The 23,844-nt window shown below is 37.5% G+C and overlaps 1 protein-coding gene across 10 annotated transcripts in view; it reads left to right on the forward strand.

The window, feature by feature from the left end:
• LOC103504115 (tRNA-specific adenosine deaminase TAD3) overlaps positions 1–13,229 on the forward strand; it is a 46,966-nt gene extending 33,737 nt beyond the window's left edge. For 6 of the 10 annotated variants that reach the window (XM_051090824.1, XM_051090820.1, XM_051090823.1 and 3 more), the window contains 2 exons: positions 1,121–1,236; positions 12,719–13,229. In XM_051090824.1, the coding sequence (XP_050946781.1) occupies positions 1,121–1,236; positions 12,719–12,881 (279 nt within the window). In that variant the 3' untranslated portion in view covers positions 12,882–13,229. Of the gene's footprint in view, positions 1–1,120; positions 1,237–9,094; positions 9,133–12,718 lie in introns of all 10 variants that reach the window. The other 4 variants (XM_051090827.1, XM_051090828.1, XM_051090825.1 and 1 more) reach the window with 3 other exon arrangements.
• The last annotated feature ends 10,615 nt before the right edge of the window (positions 13,230–23,844 follow it).

The following is a 23,844-nucleotide window of genomic DNA, read 5'->3' on the forward strand; positions in this document are numbered from 1 at the left end:
TTCCTTTGTATGATTCTTCCTATAGTACGTAATCCAGGGGACTTGGTTGTAGGAAAAACTATGTTGTGGGGAATGGGTTTCGAAGGGCAAGAAAGGAGCTAAAGGAAGGAAAAGGAGTTAGTCTCTTGACTCACATTCTCCCTATGAAGATGACTATTGGGAAAGAATGGTTTGTTTTCTGGAAAGGTGACATCCAGGGGCACAAAGCACTTTTGAGAAGATGGGTGGAAACAGTTATAGCCTCTTTGGTGTAAGGGATACCCCACAAAGAAACATGGGCGAGCCCGAAGGGGAAACTAGGTTTCATTAGGATTGTGATTGTGAATGAAAGCAATGCATCCAAATGTTCAAAGAAGGAGATTAGGTATAAGCCGGGTGGCAGGTAGAACTCAGTATAAATGCAGGAACTTTGGTGGACAAAGCCTGGGGACCAAATACATGATACAAAACTAGACAACAACCACCACGGCTACAAACCAAAATAGAACAAATACATGGAGAGATAACAATCCAAAACCAAGACCACACTAAACACAAAACGGACACACCACCAAAGGAAACAACTACAAGAAAATAAATGATTAATCTTCAGAGTAGGTAATTTTAGCTACTGCCATCTGAGAAAGAATCTGATAACCGGGGAAACAGTACGAGGCTTGAGGTAACTCTAGCCCCGAGCAAGGAAACATCATCAATCAATGCAAAAGCCTGCCATCCGAGAAAGAATCTGATAACCGGGGAAACGGTATGTGTTTGTATTCTTTATTTTTTCTGTTTTGATAAAAATAATTAAAAAAGAAAAAATAAAAGTTAAAAGAAGAAAAAGAAGAAGAAAATAGCTAACTAGCCACAATTTGGAATAGCTTTACTTTTTGTCATGAAATCTGAATGTAGCTTGCATTTAACTTAATGTATCAATATGTATTTAAGAATGTAAGAAATGAATTACAGTCATTCCAGTTTTGCAGGTAATCGTGAAATTTCTCGAGTATTTAATATAATTTATGAAAGTAGCTGTTGTTTTTCAATATTAACCTTCCTGTTGCGTTTGAGTTTCAAAAATGTGTTTCTGTTTGACACATTCAAATATGATGTATATTGACTAAGTTGTGTTGCAAAGGCCAACAGCAAGGAGAAAAAAGTAGGTACTGACGGTGAAGGCACATATTCTAAACTAGGCAGACCTTATCTGTGCACTGATTATGACATTTATCTTGTGTGGGAGCCATGTATTATGTAAGTTTTGTTCGCAGTATTGGTCTTTGATTTGTGGTTTTGCATTTTACATTTTCCACACATTTAGCTTTTCTGTATTTTATATGCATAGATTTTGTTGTAGGAAGAATTTTCCTTTGGCTAAATTATACAAAAATGTTCAATCTTCTGTAGTTTGTTACTAGGTTTACTATTTTTGTTTAATGAAGTGTTTGGAGCAAGGAGTGAGGTTGTGAAGTCTAGTTGTGAAATTGTGGGCTCGGTGTGTAAGAAGTAGGGATGTAAACTGGTTGGGTTGGGAATCAACCCAACCCATATTTTCGGGTTGGTTGGGTTGGCAATCTGAATAACCTAAATAGTATTCCTAACCCTTAAAATATGGGTTAGGTTGGATTGGGTTGTTGGGGTGTATTGTTTCATAACCTTAAAAGACTGAGAGGTAGACGGAGAGAAGTGAGGCAACACAACATAATGCAATGAAACGCCGGCAGCAACATAATAGAGCCTCTATCGTTCACCGATACAGCTGATGAAAGAAAGAAAGTAAACACGTGCAAGAATAAGAAAATGCACGTGAAAAAGAGGGAGTTAGAAAGTTTGTAAATAGTCTTTTACATTTTGGAGAGAAAGGGAGTTAAGAATTTTGAGCGTTTACTTCTGTTTCATTCTTGAAAAAAAGAATAACAAAGTGCCCTAGTGTTCTTGTTTTCTATTTTGATATTGTAACAAGGAATATTACCTTGATTGTTATCAATAAAACTCGTATAATTCCACAAATTCTGGTTCCCATCGTATTAGTATCAAAGCAATGTGAATCCTGGGAAAGAAATCAAGAATGGTATGGACAAGAATTGAGGAGAGGATGGAAACCTTTGATCAATAAATGATCGAAATGAAGAAAGAGCTAAGTAAGATACAACGATTGAGTTGAGCCTGAATGAAATTACAAAGAATCTGGAACTAATGAGATTGCAATTCGAGAAGCAACAGTAGATGCTCATGATGTTCATGGAGACGTTGGCAAGAGAAAGATCAATGGTGAGCGAACAAATGAAGAAATCAGCAGCTCGTGATTCAGCGACGATGAAAATGAAAGAACATGAAGGATCATCTAGTTGCGATATTAGAGCCGAAAGATGTGAAAGGAAAACGGAAAACGATGACAGAAACAACGATCGAAATAAATTCAAGAAGGTGGAGATGTCGATGTTCAATGGAGAAGATCCTGATTCTTGGTAGTTTCGTGCCGATAGGTATTTCCAAATCCATAAACTAACTGAATCTGAAAAAATGATTGTGGCGACAATAAGTTTGAAGGATCGGCGTTGAATTGGTATCGGTCTCAGAAGAGCGTGAGAAATTCGTGGATTAGGCGAATTTGAAGGAATGGTTGCTAGTCCGGTTTTGATCAATTAGGGAAGGATCCTTTTGTGGCCAATTTCTACGGGTTAGGCAAGAATCAACGGTTGAAGAATATAGAAATTTATTCGACAAGCTAGTAGCCCTATTACTCGATCTGCAGGAGAAGGTGATCAAAGAAACGTTTATCAATTGTTGTTATCGTGGATCAAGGCGGAAGTCGAATTCTGTGAGCCGAAGGGAATTGTGTGAATGATGTGAATCGCGCAAATGGTGGAAAGTAGGGAGATTATTCGGGGAGAAGCCAATTTGAAGGGATACGCTGGAGGGAAATACCCGTATTACCCCTCTGCGAATACAGAATCCACTACAACGATCACGACGAATGAAAGCAAAAATAACACGACCTTTTTGATGAGAACTATAACTTTAAGAGGAGTGGCTTCAGGCGAAACTCAGAATCGGAGAGAAGGAACGGCTAAGCATCCATCTGACGCTAAATTCCAAGCAAGAAAAGAAAAAGGATTGTGCTTCCAATGCAATGAGAAATATTCTCATGATCACAAGTGTAAAGCAAAAGAACAAAGGGAGCTTCGGATGTTTGTCGTTAAGGCTGAGAATGAAGAATTCGAGATTATAGAGGAAGAAGCATAGGCGAAAGAGCTAAACTCAGTAGAGATTGTAGAGGAAAGCAAGGCTGTGGTGGAACTTTCCATTAACTCGGTAGTGTGATTATCCACTCCGGGTACTATGAAGGTAAAAGGGAAGCTTGATAATAAAGAGGTGATTGTATTAGTTGATTGTGGCGCCTCACATAACTTTATATCTGAAAAATTGGTGAATGAATTGCAAATAACCATGAGAGATACTTCAAACTATGGAGTAATTCTTGGTTCAGACACTGTAATTAAAGGGAAGGGAGTCTGCATATCTTCTTAGGAGAATGGGAGGTTATTGAAGACCTTCTGCCGCTAGAACTTGGTGGAGTAGATGCCATATTAGGAATGCAATGGCTATATCCCTTGGGCATCGCAGAAGTAGATTAGAGGAGCTTGACAATGACATTTATGCACCAGAACAAAAAGATGGTCATTAAAGGAGATCCAAGCTTCACAATGGCAAGGATGAGTTTGAAAAGCATTGTGAAGACTCGGGAAGATTTAGATCAAGGCTATTTGGTAGAATGTAGGGCCTTGGAAGGAAGTGAGTGGTTATCAGATCAGGCAGGAATTGGAGTGTTGACAATGGAAGAGACAGTGGCAGTGACTTTAATAAGCTTTGAAGATGTTTTCGAGTGGCCTGAAAAACTACCTCCCTGAAGGGATATTGAACATCATATTCACCTGAAGAAAGGCACGGATCCAGTGAATGTTCGGCCATATCGTTATGCATACCTACAGAAAGCTGAAATGGAGAAACTAATGGAAGAAATGTTAGGTTTTGGGGTAATACGACCTAGCACCAACCCTTATTCAAGTCCAGTCTCATTAGTGAAAAAAAGATGGAAGCTGGAGATTTGGCATTGATTACCGAGCCTTAAACAACGTAACCATACCAGATAAATTTCCGATTCCAATGATAGAGGAGTTTGATGAACTGAATGGTGCAATGTTGTTTACTAAAATTGACTTGAAGGCGGGCTACCATCAAATCAGAATGTGTGCTGAAGATCTTATAAGGACTGCATTTCGTACTCACGAAGGATTATGAATTCATGGTAATGCCATTTGGCTTGACGAATGCCCCTTCCACCTTTCATTCATTAATGAATACTATATTTCGACCCTACCTAAGAAAGTTTGTGTTAGTATTCTTCGATGATATCCTGATTTACAACAAGGATTTAGAAACACATATGCAACATATGAAGTTAGTCCTAGAAGTGTTGAGGAAGAATGAACTGTATGCTAATAAAAAGAAATGTAGTGTTACACGGGCCAGGGTAGAGTATCTTGGGCAGATCATTTTCGGACAAGGAGTAGAGGTGGATCCAGAGAAGATTCGAACAATCAAAGAGGGGCCAACACCTACAAATGTTAGGAAAGTTAAGGGATTTTTTGGTTTGACTGGTTACTATAGAAAATTTGTGTAACATTATGGTTCTATAGCTACCCCACTAACTCAATTGCTAAAGATCAGGGGATTAAGTGGACAAGTGAAGCTCAAGAAGCTTTTGACAAGCTGCAACAAGCAATGATGACCCTCCCTTTCTTAGCGTTGCCAAACTTCAACATGCCCTTTGAGATAGAAACCTATGCATTGGGGTTTGGGATATGGGTAGTCTTGATACAAGCTAAGCGTCCAATTGCATACTATAGTCACACGTTGGCTATGAGAGACAGGGCTAAACCAGTGTACGAAAGAGAGCTATTGGCAGTGGTGCCTGCGGTACAAAGGTGGAGACAATACCTACTTGGCAGGAAATTCATAGTAAAAACTGATCTACGATCCTTGAAATTCTTATTAGAACAATTAGTTATTCAGCCACAATACCATAAATGGATTGTGAAACTACTTGGCTACTCATTTGAAGTGATATACAAGCTCGGATTAGAAAATAAGGCTGCTGATGCCTTATCAAGAATGCCTCTCACAGTCCATCTCTACAACTTGACATCCCCTACTCATTCATTTGGTAGTAATCAAAGAAGTTGAGAAAGATGAATGTTTGATGAAGAAGATACTGAAGCTAGAGAAAATCGAAGAGAAGACAGAAGGGAAATATTCCATACATCAAGGGATGCTAAAGTATAAAGACCGGTTAGTGATCTTTAAATCTTCTACTTTGATCCCTGCAATTTTACACACTTACCATGATTCTGTATTCGGTGGACATTCAGAGTTTTTGAGAACATATAAGCGTCTTACTGGAGAGTTGTTTTGGTAGGAAATGAAGTAAGACGTAAAAAAAAATTGTGAAGAATGCCTAGTGTGTCAGAAAAATAAATTACTAGCATTATCACCTACAGGGTTATTACTTCCTTTAGAGATCCCTAATTGAGTGTGGGATGAAATATCCATGGATTTTATTGATGGGTTACCAAAATCTAGTGAGTTCGAAGTAATCTTGGTGGTGGTGGATCGATTTAGCAAATACAATCACTTTCTAGCCTTGAAACATTCATACAATGCAAAAATAGTGGCTGATCTGTTTGTTAAGGAAGTAGTGAGGCTACATGGCTACCCTAGATCGATAGTATATGACAGAGACAAGGTGTTTTTGAGTAATTTCTAGAAAGAACTTCTCAGATTGGCCGTGACTAAATTAAATCGTAGCACAGCATATCATGCACAGACGGATGGCCAAACGGAAGTGGTGAACCGAGGGTTGGAAAGCTACTTGAGATGTTTTTGTGGAGAACGACCAAAAGAATGGGTTAGATGGTTACATTGGGTGGAATTTTGGTATAATACTACATACCAAAGGTCTCTTGCCCCAACCCCATTTCAGGCCGTGTATGGCTGTTTGCCTCCCCCACTGATATACTATGGTGATAGGGATACCCCAAATTCAACACTAACGAGCAATTAAAGGAGAGAGATGTTTTAGGGGAATTTAAAGAACATTTGAGAGTTGCCTAGGATAAGATGAAGAAATATGTTGATTTGAAGAGAAGGGAAGTGGAATACGTAGTAGGAGACATGGTCTTTCTGAAAATTAGACCATACCAACAGATTTTGCTAAGAAGAAAGAGGAATGAAAAGCTGTCTCCTAAATTCCTTGGCCCCTATAAGATCATTAAAAGAATAGGGTCAATTGCTTATAAATTGGAATTACCAAGCAATACAATGATACATCCGGTTTTTCATGTGTCACAGTTGAAGATGTTAGGCTAGCATCATGAAAACAGCATGAAATTCCATATATAACAGAAAATAATGAATGGAAGGCAGTACCTGAGGAAGTGTATGGGTACTTAAAAGAACAAAGTGGGGGATGGGACGTTTTGATTGGTTGGAAAGGGTTGTCGAGGCATGTGGCTACGTGGGAATGTTATGAAGAAATTCATCAACGGTTTTCGGAGCTTCAGCTTGAGAACAAGCTGAATTTGGAGATGGAATGAATGATAGATCCCCTATCATTCACCAATACAGTAGAAAGAAAGAAAGTAAACATGTGCAAAGGATAAGAAAATGCATGTGAGAAAGAGGGAGTTAATTAGAAAGTTTATAAATAGTCTTTTACATTTTGGAGGGAAAGGGAGTTAAAAAATTTTGAACGTTTACTTATCTTTCATTCTTGAAAGAAAGAATAACAGAGTGCCATAGTGTTCTTGTTTTCTATCTTGATATTGTAGCAAGGAATATTACCTTGATTGTTATTAATAAAACTCATATAATTCCCATAATTTTGGTTCCCATAACAACGCAATGGAGACTAAGAAGGAGAAACGATAAAAAACGGTGAAGTGAGAAGCCGACGACAATGGAGAGAGAGAAGGAGAGGCGTGAGATGAGAAGTCGAGGTGAGAGTGAGAGGGTAATGCCAACAACGGCGTGAGATGAGAAGCTGAGACGAGAGGGGGAGGGTGATAAGAGAGATATGAGGTGCGACATGAGGTTGTGTTGAACGAAGTGAGGCCTGACCCAAATTTACTATTTACTAAATTAATAATAAAATATAATATAAATATATTAATATTATATATATAATTATATATGTTTAGTTTATGGAAAAATTAGTTATGGAAAGTTTACCAAAATATCATGGTTTTGTAATTCATTAGAAAATAACAAGAACAATATATCATGGTTTTTCTCCTAGTACTTGGGTTTCCACGTAAGTCAGTGTGATTCTTTGTCTATACTTTCAATGTGGTATTAAAGCAGGACATTGAACACACCCTAGAAACACTAGAAGATAACATGTGATGAAAATCAAACAGAAGAGACAACCGCCAATTTAAGTACCGCCGTCGTCAGATCGGTGCTGCAATGGACGAATGGTTCCACTGTCTTTAGAAAACACCGAAAATGTGATCCAATTGATTTTGTCGTTGTCCATTCAGCCGAAGACTCCTCACGCGCCGCCACCAGAACTACACGCGCTAGTCCTTCCTCCTCAGTAAGTGTCGACCATCCCATCTATGCAACCCTCTACTTCATCTGCTGCCTATATTGCTCCCCACGCCTCGTTTTATGTACTGCCACCTAATTTTGATCGGTCACTACCGCTCCTGCCGTCATATTTGTAGGCCCTGCCACCCACTAACCTAAGTTATCATCTTGATATTTAGAATCCTCAAATTTACTCAACATCTGAGGTTGGTGAATCTTTGACACATTCCAACCCTAACGTGCAATTCCTCGAGAATAGCTCAATAGCAACTGGAAGGGCTACGACAACAGATTGCAGCAATTGAAGCTACCTTAGTGACGACGTCCAAACTCCTGTATCGATGTATTGTGAGAATCCGGTAACCTCGTTCCCTACTTTATTCTCTCTTTATATGACTAGTACAGTGGCTCAATCTACAGCGTATCATCTTTTAGGGGACAAGTTGAATGGCAATAACTATTTCTCATGGTCTCAGTCAGTGAAGATGGTCCTTAAAAACGACATAAATTTGGCTTTCTAACAGGTATCCTCGCCCTTCACTGGGAGACCCCTAAGAACGATACTGGAAGGCAAAGGACTTCATTCTTCGATCCGTATTTATCAATAGTATGGAACACCAGATTGGCAAGCCATAACTGTTTGCTGCAACAGCCAAAGATATTTGAGACATGACCTAGAAACTTAACTCCAAACGTTAGAAATGAACCTATGCAAAGAACTAGTCTGGAGTAATCCCAGTGATGCTTTGCAGTACTCTAAAATTGAAGAGATTGACAGGATTTATGACTTTGTTGTTGGTCTTGATCGTAAGTTTGATGTAGTTCGAGGGCGTATACTAGGCCAGAGACTGATTCCCCTCTGATGGAAGACTGTTCTAAAATCCGTCTCGAGGAAGATCTTACAAGTGCTATGAATATATCTGCAACTCCTATTATTGACTCCGCTACTTTTAGTGCGAGGCCCTCTACTAGTAGCAATGACAAGCACAATGGAAAACCAATTCCTGTTAGTGAGCATTGCACAAAACAATGGCATACCAAAGAATAGTGTTGGAAGTTACATGGTCGTCCTCCAGGAGGTAAGAAACACCCTCTTGACGACAAACAGAACACAGGGCGGGCGTATGTGAGTGAGTTTGCTGAACCTTCTCAACCACCTAATTCACATGGGAACCAGATTGATCCCAATCTCGCTACTTTAGGTGTCGTTGTCCAATCAAGTTTACCTCAATCCTTCGGTCTTATTAGTGTTGATGGGAAGAACTTTTGGATTTTGGATTCTAGCGCCACAGATTATTTGACTGGGTCCTCTGAACATTTTGTGTCTTATATTCCTTGTGCTATGCAGGGCTCTCCTTACATAATGTTTTGCATGTGCCCAGATTGTCTTATAATTTGCTTTCTATAAGCAAGATTACTCATTAACAAAGCAATATTCTTATATGATTATGTCTCTTTTCAGGACTTGAGCTCGAGGAAGATACAACACTGCCAAGCATAGTAGGGGACTTTACCTCCTTGATGATAATACCTCTTCTAGTAGCATTTTTAGGACTATAATTTTATCTTCTTATTTTACTACTTCTGAACAAGACTGTATATTGTGACATTTTCGTTTAGGTCACCCTAATTTCTAATATATGAAACATTTATTTTCTCGTCTCTTCTCTAATGTTGATGTGTTTGCCTTATCTTGTGATGTATGTATTCGGGCCAAGCAACATCATGTTTCTTTTCCTTCACAACCAAACCAACCCACCTTTTCACTCTTGTTCATAGTGATGTATGGGGACCATCCAAGATAACAACCTCATATGGAAAACAGTGGTTCGAAACCTTTATTGATAACCATATTCACCTTACCTGGGTCTTTTTTTGTCTCCGATAAATCTGAGGTCACCTCTGTCTTCTGGGACTTTTATAACACTGTAGAAACACAGTTCAATAGAAAAATTGCTATTATGCGGAATGACAATGGTCGAGAGTTCCAAAACCATACCCTTAGTAATTTTTGTCTTCAAAGGCATTGTCCACCAAAGTTCTTGTGCCTACAACACCCAACAAAATGGAGTAGCCGAGCACAAAAACTGTCACCTTTTGGAAGTCGCTCGTTCTCTTATGTTGTCTACTTCCCTTCCCTTCCTATCGTTGGGGTGATACTGTTCTCACTGCAACTTATCTTATCAACCGAATGCCTTCTCATGTCCTACAACTCCAGACCCCCTTAAAGTGTCTTAAAGAGTCATATCCCTCTACCCGCCTCATCTCTGATATTCCTCTTTGGGTATTCAAGTGCATAGCATCAATTAGGCTATAAATGCTTTCATCCGTCTTCTCGTAAGTACTTTGACTCCATGGATGTTACCTGTCTCGAAAATCGTCCTTTCTTTCCCGTTAGCCCTCTTTAGAGGGAGAGTGAGAGTGAAGAGCCTAACTCTAACTGGGTGATTTCCTTAGAGTCTACCAGTCCTACTCTCGTTACCATACCTAGTCCAGATCCTCACTACACAACCCTACCTACGAACCAAGTTCCTTGGAGAACCTACTATAGGAGGATTCTTAAAAAGGAAGTTGGGTCTTCTGCTAATTAGCCAGCTCTAGTCCAAGATTCTGAACCTTTAAAAGATCAATGTATGATTGATTCTATTGGCTCACATATTGACAATAAAATGAGTGAAACTGACTGGTCCGGAACAGCTATTCTTGAAAATATAAGTGAATAAGGTAATGTTGATACTGAGGTCATCCTGGATGGAAAGGGTAGTAATGATGAAAATGAGGCTAGTGGAAGAGTTGCTAAAAATGAAATTAGGGAGGATCCTTCAGAAAATATTAGGAAGTTTGATCTCTCTCTTAATCTGCCTATTGCACTAAGGAAGGGTACCAAGTCCTACACTAAGCACTCTATTACTAACTATGTTTCTTATGAGAACCTATCTCTTCAGTTCAGAGCCTTTGCAGTCAGCCTTTACTCTACTTTGATACCAAATAATATCAACATTGCTTTAGACTGTCTTGAGTGGAAGAATGCTGTAATGGAAGAGATGAGGGCCTTTGAAAAGAATAAGACTTGGGAGATCTGCGGCCTACTTAAGGGACACAAAACTGTGGGATGCAAATGGGTGCACTCTAAAATACAAGGTAGATGGTACAATTGACAGACATAAGGTCAAACTAGTTGCAAAAGGGTTCACTCAAACCTATGGGATTGACTATTCTGAAACTTTCTCTCTTGTTGCAAAGTTGAACACTATTAGAGTTTTATTGTTTGTTGCGGTGAATAAAGATTGCCCCCTATATCAATTTGATGTTAAGAATGCATTCTTAAATAGGGATCTTAAATAGAGATCACATGAAAGCTGTAAACAGAATTTTGAGATACTTGAAAACAACACCTGGTAAAGGGTTGATATTTAGAAAGACCGATAGGAAGACCATTAAGGCATATACTGACTCGGACTAGGCAGAATCTGTTGTTGACAGGAAGTCTACCTCCGGTTATTGCACCTTCGTTTGGGACAATCTTGTAACTTGGAGGAGTGAGAAGCAAAGTGTTGTGGCAAGAATCAGCGCTGAGGCCAAAGTTCTGTCTGATCTTCATCGGGAATGTGAGACTCCATTGAAACTCTTTTGTGATAATAAAGCCGCTGTTAGTATTTCTAACAACCCATGTTGAGATTGATCGGCATTTCATCGAAGAAAGACTTGACAATGGAAGCATATGCATTTCGTACACCCTTCGAGCCAACAAGTTGATGTTCTCACCAAGGGACTTCTCAGACCAAACTTTGGCTTTTGTTCTAGAAAGTTGGGCCTCATTGATATTTACGGCTCAACTTGAGGGGGGAGTGTTAGTTTATGGAAAAATTAGTTATGGAAAGTTTACCAAATATATATTTTTCCTTTTTTTCTTTTTCCCTTGTGTATTCTTTTTGATCTCCCTCATCGTACCTTTGCAATTCATTAGAAAATAATAAGAACAAAATATCGTGGATTTTCTCCCGATTCTCGAGTTTCCACATAAGTTAGTGTGTGTCTTTGTCTCTATTTTCAATAATATATATAAATCACTAATTCGGGTTGGGCTGGGTTAAACCGAATTTTTCAGCCCCCAACCTGAGACCCAATCCCAACCCAACAAAAAAAAGAAAAACAAAACAAAATTTTTGAACCCGACCCAACCTAAATTTTAAACTAACCTAACCCATCCCTTATAATATGGGTTGGGTAGACCGGGTTGTCGATTTATTCTTACACCCCTAGTGAGAAGATACTGAAGCATAAAATTGATGTCTTTTAGCTATGCCTCACAAATTGTTTGGACTAAATAAGGATTGGAGTTCATAGATCTTCCTCAGTTCGTCTGTTAGGACAGTTTTTTTATTCAGATTACTCTAGCCTGGATATTTGTCTTTATTAGAATGCTTTTATCTCCTAGTGTAACTGTGGCAATTGATATTTTATTTCTTATTCAAATTGTTGATTTTATAATTGGATGTGGTGAGGGTGCTAGGGAGGTTCAATCTCCCTAGTCGAGGTTTCTATGCATATTGTGTTCCATTATCTTTTTATCCTTGCATCTTGATGTTCAGTCTTTTTCCCCTGTATCAAAATTAAAACTGGTGTGTGTGGGCCCTATAATATTAGGGCTATATCTTCTAGATTGGCCTTTTTTTCTCTCTTTTTTTTTTTTTTTTAAAAAATGTATTTAAGGGCTGAGGGGACCCTCCTCAAGAGAAGCTGGAAAACAAGGGTCTTCCAATTGTTAAAAGTCATGGAGGGTATGATTACAATTGTATTTCGTGTAATTAGTAGTCCAAAAAGCTGAGTGTTGAACCATATGAAAGAATCAAAAGAATCAAAGGGAGTGAGGTTGAGAGAGGAGTGTAAAAATATTGTTGGATTTCCTTTAGGAAATTTGAAGGCAAGGTTGTTACATTTACTTCTTTTTGTGATATTTTATCATATATTTTCATATATCAGTGTCACTGAGTTTTGTCTATATTTTTTAGTGTTCTTGTTAGGATGATTTTAAATCATTTAGATAAACCATTAGTTTTTGTGATGTTTCTTTTGTTGGTTACAGGTGTGCAATGGCACTGGTTCATCAACGAGTTAGGCGCGTGTTTTATGCGTTCCCAAATCCTAGCCATGGGGCATTGGGCAGTGCTCACAGACTACAGGGTGAAAAAAGTTTAAACCACCATTACGCTGTTTTTAGAGTTTTGCTTCATGAAGATGTACTTTAGTGGGCGGTGTTCTCTGGCTCCAGGACTCGTCAGTTCAATTGTAGCTGAAGCTGTGGAGATGATCATTATTATTATCATTATCATTATCATTATCGTTATTTTTATTTTGGGTACATCAGGCTTTTAAATTAAGGTGTATGGATGAGTTGGGAGCAACATTGTAATTTCTATCAAAACTATCAGAAGTTTCCATTAGATGCTTCGAGGTCATTCTTTTGGTATTAGACATAATAAACAATTTACCATAGGTTATTTACATGCTCAAAGTCTGAACTAATCAGACAAATTGACATAATTGAAAAATAGTTATTTATAGAAATGGTTGCAGTGTTTCGATGTTGTCCTTCATGGTATGGTGCTACACTGAGTAATGCAAAAATGATAAGTATGTTGTGTTACTCGTTGGGGTTTTAATTTTATGAACTCCAGGGTTTAAATTAACTTCAAACAACTAAGAGCTTCAACTACATACGAAGGCAGCTCCAAACAAGTGAAGAACAGAAAGTAAACGCATGAGCCGCTAGCTTACCCTATTACAATATTCCGCCAAGCCTCATCCTATGCAGAAAAGCATAGAAAGCATAGATCTAAACAAATAATTCTAAAAGGCATGAGCAATATTGAATTGATGAAGTTTCTTTAGCACCGTTGAAAATCAAATTAAATACATCAATTCTTCATCCCATCCCTTCAGCCAACCTCAAACTCGAAAAGAAAGCTAAAGGTAGAATGAGCACAAGCCAACCGTCAATCTATTTAGATGACGCACCACATTAATGTCCAACTTCAGGACATCTTTCATTGTTAGGCTTCAATGTGTATCCCCTCCTATTGGCATGGCTACTAGCCTCCCCACCCAACTTATTGGCGCCTCTAAAGTTGTACCAAGATTATCGAGCTTCGAGGCTTCACAAATCTCAGTAACCTATTGTGGAAGACCTTAAACTCCCAAGATGATCGACATATTTGGGTTCTTGAATAACTCTATTTTGATCATCTTAAATTGCTCAAAGATATCGTCGTAGTCTACAAGAATTTTGAATCACTTAGTCAATCTACGTTGGCACTAATAAATCATCCTAAGATTCTTGAAGAACTACGAATAGTCCCAAATAGTTACAACACACTTGCATTTCGGTAGAGTCAAACTCTTTTGATCAGGACATTGTTCATAATTTGTTTTCCAAACCTTCTTAACCGCCTTGCACATCGGCATAGCAGTGGTTATAACTCTGGATTTGCACTCTTGTTAGCCATCTTGCATCGGACATCCTTATGCTTTAAGTAAAACTCATTGAATTGGAATTGGAGTTTGGTCTGAGTGTTGGCTACGATGTCAAATGTGTTGTGCATCGACTTGCAAATGTTCTCCCTGATGAATTCAAAGAAGTCTTTCTCAGCATTGGTCGCCTCTTCAAAGAACTTGTCTCATCAACTTTGTAGTGGAGCATAACTTTGCACGATGTGTGATCTATGAATAGGTTCTAGAAGATCATCTTTGCTTTGGCGACCTCTCAGGATCCAAGGTTGCATCCTTCTCAATTTCCTCATCTTTGTTGATCCCCATTGGGTTGACGATACGTGGGTATCGTTAAAAGATAAGAATATGCAAATGGGTTAAAAACTCTCAATCTCAACCAACAAAGTTATTTACAACTCAATATTAAGAAAACTAGTAAAAGCGTAATAAAGCAAAAGTCTGAGGTAGAACCCAAAAGAATTTATGTTAAGGTAATGCATATCTTGAATAAAAAATACGAAAATTCTAATGTATGCTGGGGTTTTTTTGTTGTGAGGACGCAAGAAAGTAAAAGGAAAGGAAGTAAATATTTTTGTGGAATTAAAAGAGATTTTAACCGAATTCTCTCAATCAATTTAAGGTGGGATTGAATTTTCAAAATGAATTGCAGTCAAGTTTCGATCCACAAATAATTAGTTCCTGAAATCTAATTAACCTTTATTAATGAACCCGAATCAAACTAAACTCAAACAAGACATTTCCATATTAGTTGTTTCCATGGATTTTTTAGAGTTTGCATTGAGCTTCTGAGTTTCAATATTGTGACATTCAAAGCAAGGAAAGCCTTTATCTAAAGAATGATTATTAATTGAATTCTAATTAGAAATTAAACAAACAATCAAAAAGAAAAGATGCTTGATATCAAATCTAGAACTGCCAATCCATTTTGCTTAAAAAATTATGCTCAAAGCTGTTAAAGAATAAACAAAATTCATGCAGTGTCAAGTGATTAAACCAATCAAACAAAAATTTACACAAAAGCAAGATTGAAATTTAATTAAAGATCGAAATTAGAAAGCATATATAGATGATTCTCAAGAAAGAGTTTTCCTACCAAAGAAAGTACCTAATTCTTCGTGATTCCCAAAATAGCTTCAAGAAGAAATTCAAACAAAGAAGATATTTATCGATGGAATTGAGAGAGAATTTTAATGATTTGGGAGAGAATTTACGAGACAAAAGCTTTAACAAATGGTAGAAAATGAATTGTGGAGTAAACTATTATGAGATAGTGGTGTTACTAAAAATACAAGGAAAAAGGCTTAAATAGCCAAATAGGTCGATTGAGGGGCAAAAGGCGTGGATTTGCACGCATTTAATGAAATTTTGATGTCCGCAGCACCACAACCCTTGGAATGGCATTGCAGCATTGCACATGTTCATGCTCTCGGTGGCATCGCTGGTTTCCATTTATCTACGATTTTGCCATTACTTCTTTCTTTGCTTGTTTTAGCTAGGGTTGTAAAAAAGCCAGTAGGAGAAAAATTATAGACCAACCTAAAGTATTTGGGTTGACAAAAAATGAACATTATTGGTTCAATATGCAAGGGTCAACTCAACAAAAAAAAAAATCGTTTTTTTTTAATCTTTCCAGAATTTTAAAAAAAATCATATTGTTTTTCACTATGCAAGGTGGCGTATATATGTTATGCATTCATATTCTAAGTCCACAATATCTATTTTAAGGGAGGTTTAATTTTAGATTTTAGGTTATATATATACACAATCGGGTTGGGTCGGGTCAACCCGACCCCTTACTTGCATGACCTGGCTACCCAACTCAACTTTTTTTCCTCCAATTTTCTAAACCAACCAAACCCAACAAAAAATTTAATCCAATCCAACCTTTATGGTTTGGGTTGGGTAATCCGGGTTGGTTGAGTTACCGATTTTTTGAACTCCTCTAGTTTTCGCTCATTTTAGTTCGGAATTGAGTCATTCTTGTTACCTTAGACTCCTTGGCTTCTCTAGATCATAATTTCCAATAAAATAAGAGAAATAATGCATAAATATAGCTATCTTGAGAGTTTTAACCTAGGAAACCTAGCATGTCTACAGTTCTATCAATCTCAAGGCAATGGAGTAGGGTCACGTGGAAGGCCATCAAGCAGTTCAAAGAACTTGTCTTCCTCATCTCTTTGATAATTAGGGTAATGAATGGTTCAAGACGATTGGTGTTTGGCAGGGTGAAGAGTGTGAGCTAATGTAGTCTGTAATGAGCTTAAGGTTTAAAGGCGACAAAGATGAGTCATCTTGCTTAGGTGATGGTAGAGGTGAGGGAGTTGGGTTTTTAAGGGAGGAGAGGGCGATTTGGATTTCTAGGGTGAGTAGCTGGAGATTTTGGATTATTTGAGAAGTGTAGGTGATAACTTGTAGAAATATAAGTTATTATGACTGTTTTGGTAGAATAATGAAGCATTAATGCGAGATGAAGAAAACATGTGTTACAAGTATCAAAAGAGTAAAATAAGACAATTATGCGTTACAAGTATCTTGAGGACAATTATACGTTACAAGTATAAAAAATAGACAAAATAGGACAATTATGGGTTACAAGTATCAAAAGAGTAAAATGCTTGTTTATTACGATTTTCATGTCTTATTGCAGGTTTTTAAGTGAAAGAAAGAGGAGTAGTGAAGTGACAAGCATTAGGTGAATTGGACGCGCGTCAACCAGGCAACAAGAGGAAAGATGCTTGGCGATCTACATTGTTAGAAGACAAGAGTGGTTGGCGTGGATGTTAGGAAATACTAAAAAGACGTCAACGGTGTCACATAGTAATGTCAGAAAATTAATGATGCTCACCTATAAATACAAGGCTATCTCCTCCAAACGAGGTGTATGAAATTTGTGGAGACCAAACTTACATAGGGTGAAAGCTTAGAGGAGTGTCCAGAGGAATCCAAATCCTATCTCCCTTAGTTGTAATAGGCAAAAATGGAGCCAATAGGCACATGAAATTATGCTAAGAGGCTCGACTCATTTCTTGAAACTTTCATTTGTAATTTCTATTTACTTTGTGTTTGTAATTCGAACCTCATGTCCTAAAATCCTAAAGTTTTCTTTATACATGCAAAATATTACACTTTCACTCACCTATCTATTTACCTTTCCATAATATTCGTTCTTTGTAATCATGATAAAGTGCAAAGTATAAATATTTAGTAGAGAATCTAAATGTTGGTATTATCTATCTTGTTTAGTTGGTGTTGTACTCAATGCATCATTCTATTCAAAAGAAAAAATGAAGTATTGGGCATTGTCACTCGAAATAATAATGACTTAAACCTCCCTAAACAGGTAGTGAATAGAGTGTAAAGAAACAATCTTGTCACTAAATTCCTCCTTAACATACATATTAGAAATGTGGGTGTTGTGGCGATAAGGCACTGGATGGGTACTCGCCTTAATAGAGGATGAATTATAGATAATGCAACCAAATAGATTAGATTTAAATCATATGGTTATCTCAAGTATTTGCATTAAGAAAGGTGAGCAAGTATGGTGAAGGCGCAAAGAGGAGGCTTGTCCTAAATTTCAAATTAACAAATGATTTATGTCACCTTAATCAACTATTTAACCTTGTATGCATCAGAATATTTAGACATGCCTTCCTTCATATCACCTAGATAAAACTAAGTTCATATCATGCATAACCACCACATTCATATTCATCTTGTTCACTTAACATATAATGTAGTTAGACTTACTATGAATACATCAATATTGTACAATCACCACATGAGATTAACTTACGGGTTATAACCGCGAGCAACATAGATTCCCTGTGTTCGACCTTGGCTAATCCATAAAACCTCTCTTTTCACTTACTCTTGGGCAAGAAAGAGGAAAACTTGTACCCAATCAACAAATCCTTAGATGTAAGCAACAGATAAGTAGGCGTCAGCCCCTTTTATTGCATAACCCTTGCTTAGTCTACTAGTTTAGTTGCATACTTAAAACATAAATTCAATATCCATGATAACATAGAACTCATTGCATGTAATAAAAAAAAAAACAAGTTTTTGGCATCGTTGTCGAGGATTCTTTTTGTTTTACTTATGAACCTAACATGTATGTTGATTTCATGCAAAAAGTTCAGTTTTGGTTGATTCATGTGTTACCCGGAGCATGTGCGATAAGTTTATGAGTGAGAAAGAGAATCCTGAATTCGAATTTAACCCTGAGATTGAGCAAACATTTCGGCAAAGATAAGGGGAGATAAGACAGAGGCGACAAGAAGAAGAAAGAATGACAAACAACGAAGGAGTCCCTCTGAATCAAAACCCTAATGCTACCCTAGGGATTGAACATTCCATCCTGATTTTCCAGGACCTAAACAGACCTATTGGAGAATATGCATCGTCGAATATGTATAACTTCAACCTAGGTATTATGTACCCTGTATTTGGGATAATGCCAAATTTGAGATGAAGCCGACTATGCTTCAAATGATACAAACTACTAGCCAATTTAGTTGATTCCCAAGTGAAGATCCACAAGACCATATTAAAAGTTTCTACTCCATGTTTTCCTCATTTCACATGCTTGGCATAGCGTAAAAGGAGCTTTACCTCACTCTTTTCCCGTTAACATTAAAGGTGATGTGAAAAGATGGGCTGACACGATAGACGTAGGGGAAATAACTACATGGGAAAATCAATTGATAGAAAAATTCATGAAGAAGTTCTTTCTTCCCGTCCAGCGAGGTAAGGACGTAATGAATTTTAAGTAGAAAGATAGAGAAACTTTACACGATGCGTGGAGTAGGTATAAAGGCATGCATGCATAATGGCATTCCTGTGTATTTTGATGGAGGTCTTTTACGATGAGTTGAATAGAGCGACCCAACAAACTATTGATGCTTAGGATGTGGGATGTGGTAGATCTCATACCATGGACACATGCCTACAAAATATTGAAATTGTTACATTCATAAAAAATGATTTATACTTCAACATATACAATTCTGATAGGAGGAATCATCCCAATTTCGGATGGGGAGGACTGGGTCAACTACAACAGGGGCAACAAACTTGCCATTATGGTGGAGGACGCAGTGAAGCACATGGTTATCACCATGGACACCATAATGCCATGCCACACTATTCACACCCTCAACAGAACCAAGCTAATATCGCCTCTTCATCATCACCCATGGAGAACATCGTCAAGGAGCATATATAGAAACTAGAATACAAAGCATAATACCATCTTACAAAACAATACAATAAAAGTATAAACTAGAATACAAAAGAAGGTATAATGTTGCAGAGTCTGATTTCTGATACTCTTTGGCTCTAATTTTTGCCTATTGATGAGGGGGAATATGAATGGGGTAACTTTCTCTCTCTCTTGTTCTAAGCTCTCACCTAAAACTCAAGGGAAGGGAGAAGATGGATGATGTAAGAACTTGCTCTCCGGCCAAAATGTGTATACCATGTTCTGAAATGAGAGGCTCTATTTATAGGCGAGGTTTGATGTTGACAGGACATTCCATGCATCATTAATGCCTCTAAAAAGCCGCATCAGTGCCACGTAGTCGTCCTTTGTCCTTTTCTGACATTCGCACAACCAAATTTGTCTGCTAGTGCATCGTATCGCCTAGCTTGTACTAGTTATCGCCGCATAAACATTATATCAGTGAGCTTTACTTCTTTTTGCCTAAAATCCTGCGATTAGAGCACTAAAACATAGTAAAACAAGGAGATAAGGTTCTTTTGTATCATGCAATTCACAGATTAATCAAATCACCTACTTTTTCCTCCGTTTTTTTCAATTTTCATGCGATAAGACTTCATTATTTTACCTAAAAGGCTATACTAACTTGTATTTCCATAAGCTATCATAGCACACATACTGAAAAAGTAGAGGTTGAAATTGATTATGATGAGGATGCCGTTGTTGCTCTCGCCTTATTGGAGGAGTGGTGAGTGAAGAGAAGAATGACAGAATAAAAAGAGCATATAAAAGAAGGCTTTAAAGCCACGGGAGATGGAGTTTGTGAAGACTATGCACCTAACTGTAAAAAGGACTGCTAAGGCAAAGAATGAGCTGTCAAGTATGAATGATAAAGTATTAGGCATTAGAGCTGAAAATGGAGGAAAAATGTGAACTCCATAAGAGTCGGAGAGAAGAGCTCTGTGAGAAGTTGGAGGTTGTGGAGCAAGGCGATGTGTTGGTAGAGGAGCTCGATCATGAACTCAAAGTGATGAACCTAGTTGTTGAGAACCCCATGTAGCTGGTTGTTTTTGTTCCAGACTTAGCTGGGGGAAAACTATATTCATTCTTCATAATGTGTCTTTGATTCAAGATCATTGAATACAAAATGCTCCTTATAAATTTCTTCATTATGCGTTTCTAAGCCCTTGTTGCATACAAGTTTTCCTATTGCTTACCTAAGTGTAAGCGAAACATTAGGTTTACCTGGGTGATCCAGAGTCGAACATAGGGAATTGATATCAAAGCTTAGTTCTAAGGTTCACTAGGCGTTCAGGCATTATAAAAGAATAAACTATACAGTGTAATGAGTGCAAGTTTAAACTATATCTACTTATCTACACTAGAGAATCTGTAAAAGGGAATTAGGATGGATGCGAGATGGGATAGTGAACTAACTTGCATAAAAGAAAGGATGAAAGAAATCTATACATTGCCAAGCGATTAAGTAATAAAAGAACCTTGATGCGATATAACTTAATTAATGTGCTTGTGATTAAGACATGCTCCTCTCGGAGTGTTATATGCCACACAGGGTCACCTTTCGAGATCCAAATGATCAAGTTGTGTTAAGCAAATTATATCTAGAACGCTTCACTTATAAGACTTATAGAGCTTCATGTTTGAGGGTGACAACCTCTCGGTGCCTAATACTCATATTTGTTCTCCTTTTGGGATATAAATAATGGAAGTCATCTCACCAAGGTGGAGATTGTTTCCAAACTTCTCCTTGCATGCATTAGCTATATCCTTGCTACTTTTCCTCTCAGGTAGTTGACTATATACACTGGCCAAGTGATAAAAATAACTTAATTAATGCGATAAGAAATATAAACTAACATTCTTATTAAGATTTATCATAATACTTAAACTACAAATAGAACAAAGATGAATGCACAGTAAAGAGATGAATGAATTGAAGAGGTATAAATATGCAATGTATTAAAGAATATAAGCCTTAGGCCACTGTAAAATATGAATGAACACATTACACCGAAATATACAAAAATGGAAAGAATAGAGATGCTAATACAAAGGAGAGATGGGAATGGGATCTTCTTGACTCAGCCTCAAGCTCTCATTGATTGACTAATAAAAAAAGATGAAGAAAGACTTAACAGATGGTGGAAAGGGTACGCCTTCCCACCACTCTCTAGGGTTCAGCCCATTTAGACTACCTTTTGGCCTATTCGGAGCCTCTCCCACTCTAATGGTGATGGAGTCCTTTATATAGAAAGATTTAGGTGGAAAATCTAGTCTTTTGAGCATGTCAACGCCAAAATCTACTTCTATGTTATGTCACATCAACTCCATCTGCCACTTTTGTCTTTTAACGAGCCTCTTCTCGTCTAGTCTTCTCGCGAGTTCCTATGTGATTCACTAGCTTCTTCTTTTGTTCTTAATCCCACGTTTAAACACTAAAAACAGGATGAAACAGGCATGACAACTTATGTAAAGTGTATTTCCAAATATTTATGAATTTACAACATAAGCTACACATTTTGACACATTTCTTATGCATTTTGGTTATATTATTCTATCTAAAAGGCGACAATAACTTGTATAAATTTATACAAGTTATCAGCGACCACCCAAGAAAATGCTGAAAAGGGTGCCACCAACCAGAAGAAGAAGAAAAGCAAGGCTGGTCCTTTTAAACCTGTTGAAGACCAGCAAGGTGGCGAAGGGAGTACAACTCCTAAGGTGAACCTGGCTAAGAAGGGTCTCTTTCCCTTTAATGGAGTTGGGGATGCCAATTAAGACAATTGGGTGCCAGAGATTCTTTATGGATGCGACAAAGATGCGATTCGATATGGTGAAGCATTTTTATAATGCAGACTAGCATCCTTCCGAGTACTATGAGTTGGTAGAAGGAAAGCATGTTTACTTCGACGATAAAGCCATAAATGAGCTCTATGATTTTTACTTGGAAGAAGAGATGCCAAGGCAAAAGTTGATTTAAAACACTTTAAAGAGGTCGATCAATGAGGCGTTGAAGAAGATAGCATGGCTTGGGTGGAAATGGGAAATCACACCCTCCTGGCGATATCAACTATACCCATACCAATTGACTACTGAAGCAAGTGTGTGACTCTTCTTCATAAAAAAGAAGTTAATACCAATGCGTCATGGCAATATCATCCCACTGGACAACATGATGTTGATACACTGTATAATGAAGAAGATCCCAGTGAATGTAGGTGCCATCACCAGAGATCACATCTATAAACGCAGAACCCTAAGAAACTTAAGTCCTTTAAAGAGATTGGAAGAGTAAACTCAAGAAGTGTTATTTTAATCGTGTCATGGTAAGTGGAAAGAAAGAAAATTAAGTTAGGATGGTTAAAAAGTTTCGATATTTAGTTAAAAAATAAGAAAAATTTGGATGTTTTTTTTAAAGAATAAAAAAAGAAAAGAGAAATGAAAGGAGAAGGAGTTGATGGAGTTTCTTTTTAAAATTCTTCTTTAAGGATGATCCATCACTTCCTCTCTCTCAAATATTTCTTAGTAAGTGGTTGTTGGAAATTAAGGAAGGTGATAGAAAAGGAGATTAGAGGAAGTTGAGAAGTTTTGCAAGTTGAAGTGAAATTAGAGCAAGCTAAGCAATGGTTGTTAGGGAAAAACAAGTTGTAGAAGTGGAGTTACAAGTTTAGATTGGTTCAGTTAGAACTTTTATGAAGAATGCATGAGCTGGAAATGAAGGGAAAATGATGCTATTGTAGGTAGAAGACAAGACACTGAGAAAAATCATGAATCTGAAGTAGTCTCAATGTTTTTAAGCGAATTGAGCTAAAGAAGTGGAATTAGAAGATAAAATTTGTTGAGCTAGAAATCTAAATCAATTCCTAACAATGTTTATGTGGAGTGTTTGAGTTGAAAATGATATGAATTGTGTGAATATTCAGGTAGAAGTCGAAGGTTGTTTGAAAAACTTAAATCATGAGTAACCTCTAGTTTAAGGGAAATTACAGACAACCCAAGGTTTTTAGGTCTTCTTATGCAGATAAGTTGTATAGGACTTAAAAACAAAGGTTTTGACATAAAACTCACTCGATTTACCTAAGTATTGAGTGAATTATTAATTTTTTTAATTTGGGGTTAAATTTGGAAAACGCAGGTAAATGTTACTGCCAGTTGTGCATGTGCCTCGCGGTCAAGACAACCCCTTTGCACGCTTCAGCATGCCCCTAAGCCCCCTATGTAAGACTTGCATTATAGATAGAAGGATTTTTGGAAAAAACCATTTTAAAGGTAGCAAGCGTTTTGAAGGTTAGACACGTTAAGACTATGCAACACAATAAGGAAGTATGCATTCAAGCTCTGTAATGCGAGAGTTTTGGTATTGCAACGCAAGAAGAGTAGGCGAAGAAAGTTAGGAAAATTTGGGGTCATTTCCTAATTGTGATTATTTAGGAGATTACGTGTTGGGTTTAGAGCTAAGA

The sequence above is a fragment of the Cucumis melo genome, chromosome 10, assembly GCF_025177605.1.
Source record: "Cucumis melo cultivar AY chromosome 10, USDA_Cmelo_AY_1.0, whole genome shotgun sequence".
Lineage (NCBI taxonomy): Eukaryota > Viridiplantae > Streptophyta > Magnoliopsida > Cucurbitales > Cucurbitaceae > Cucumis > Cucumis melo.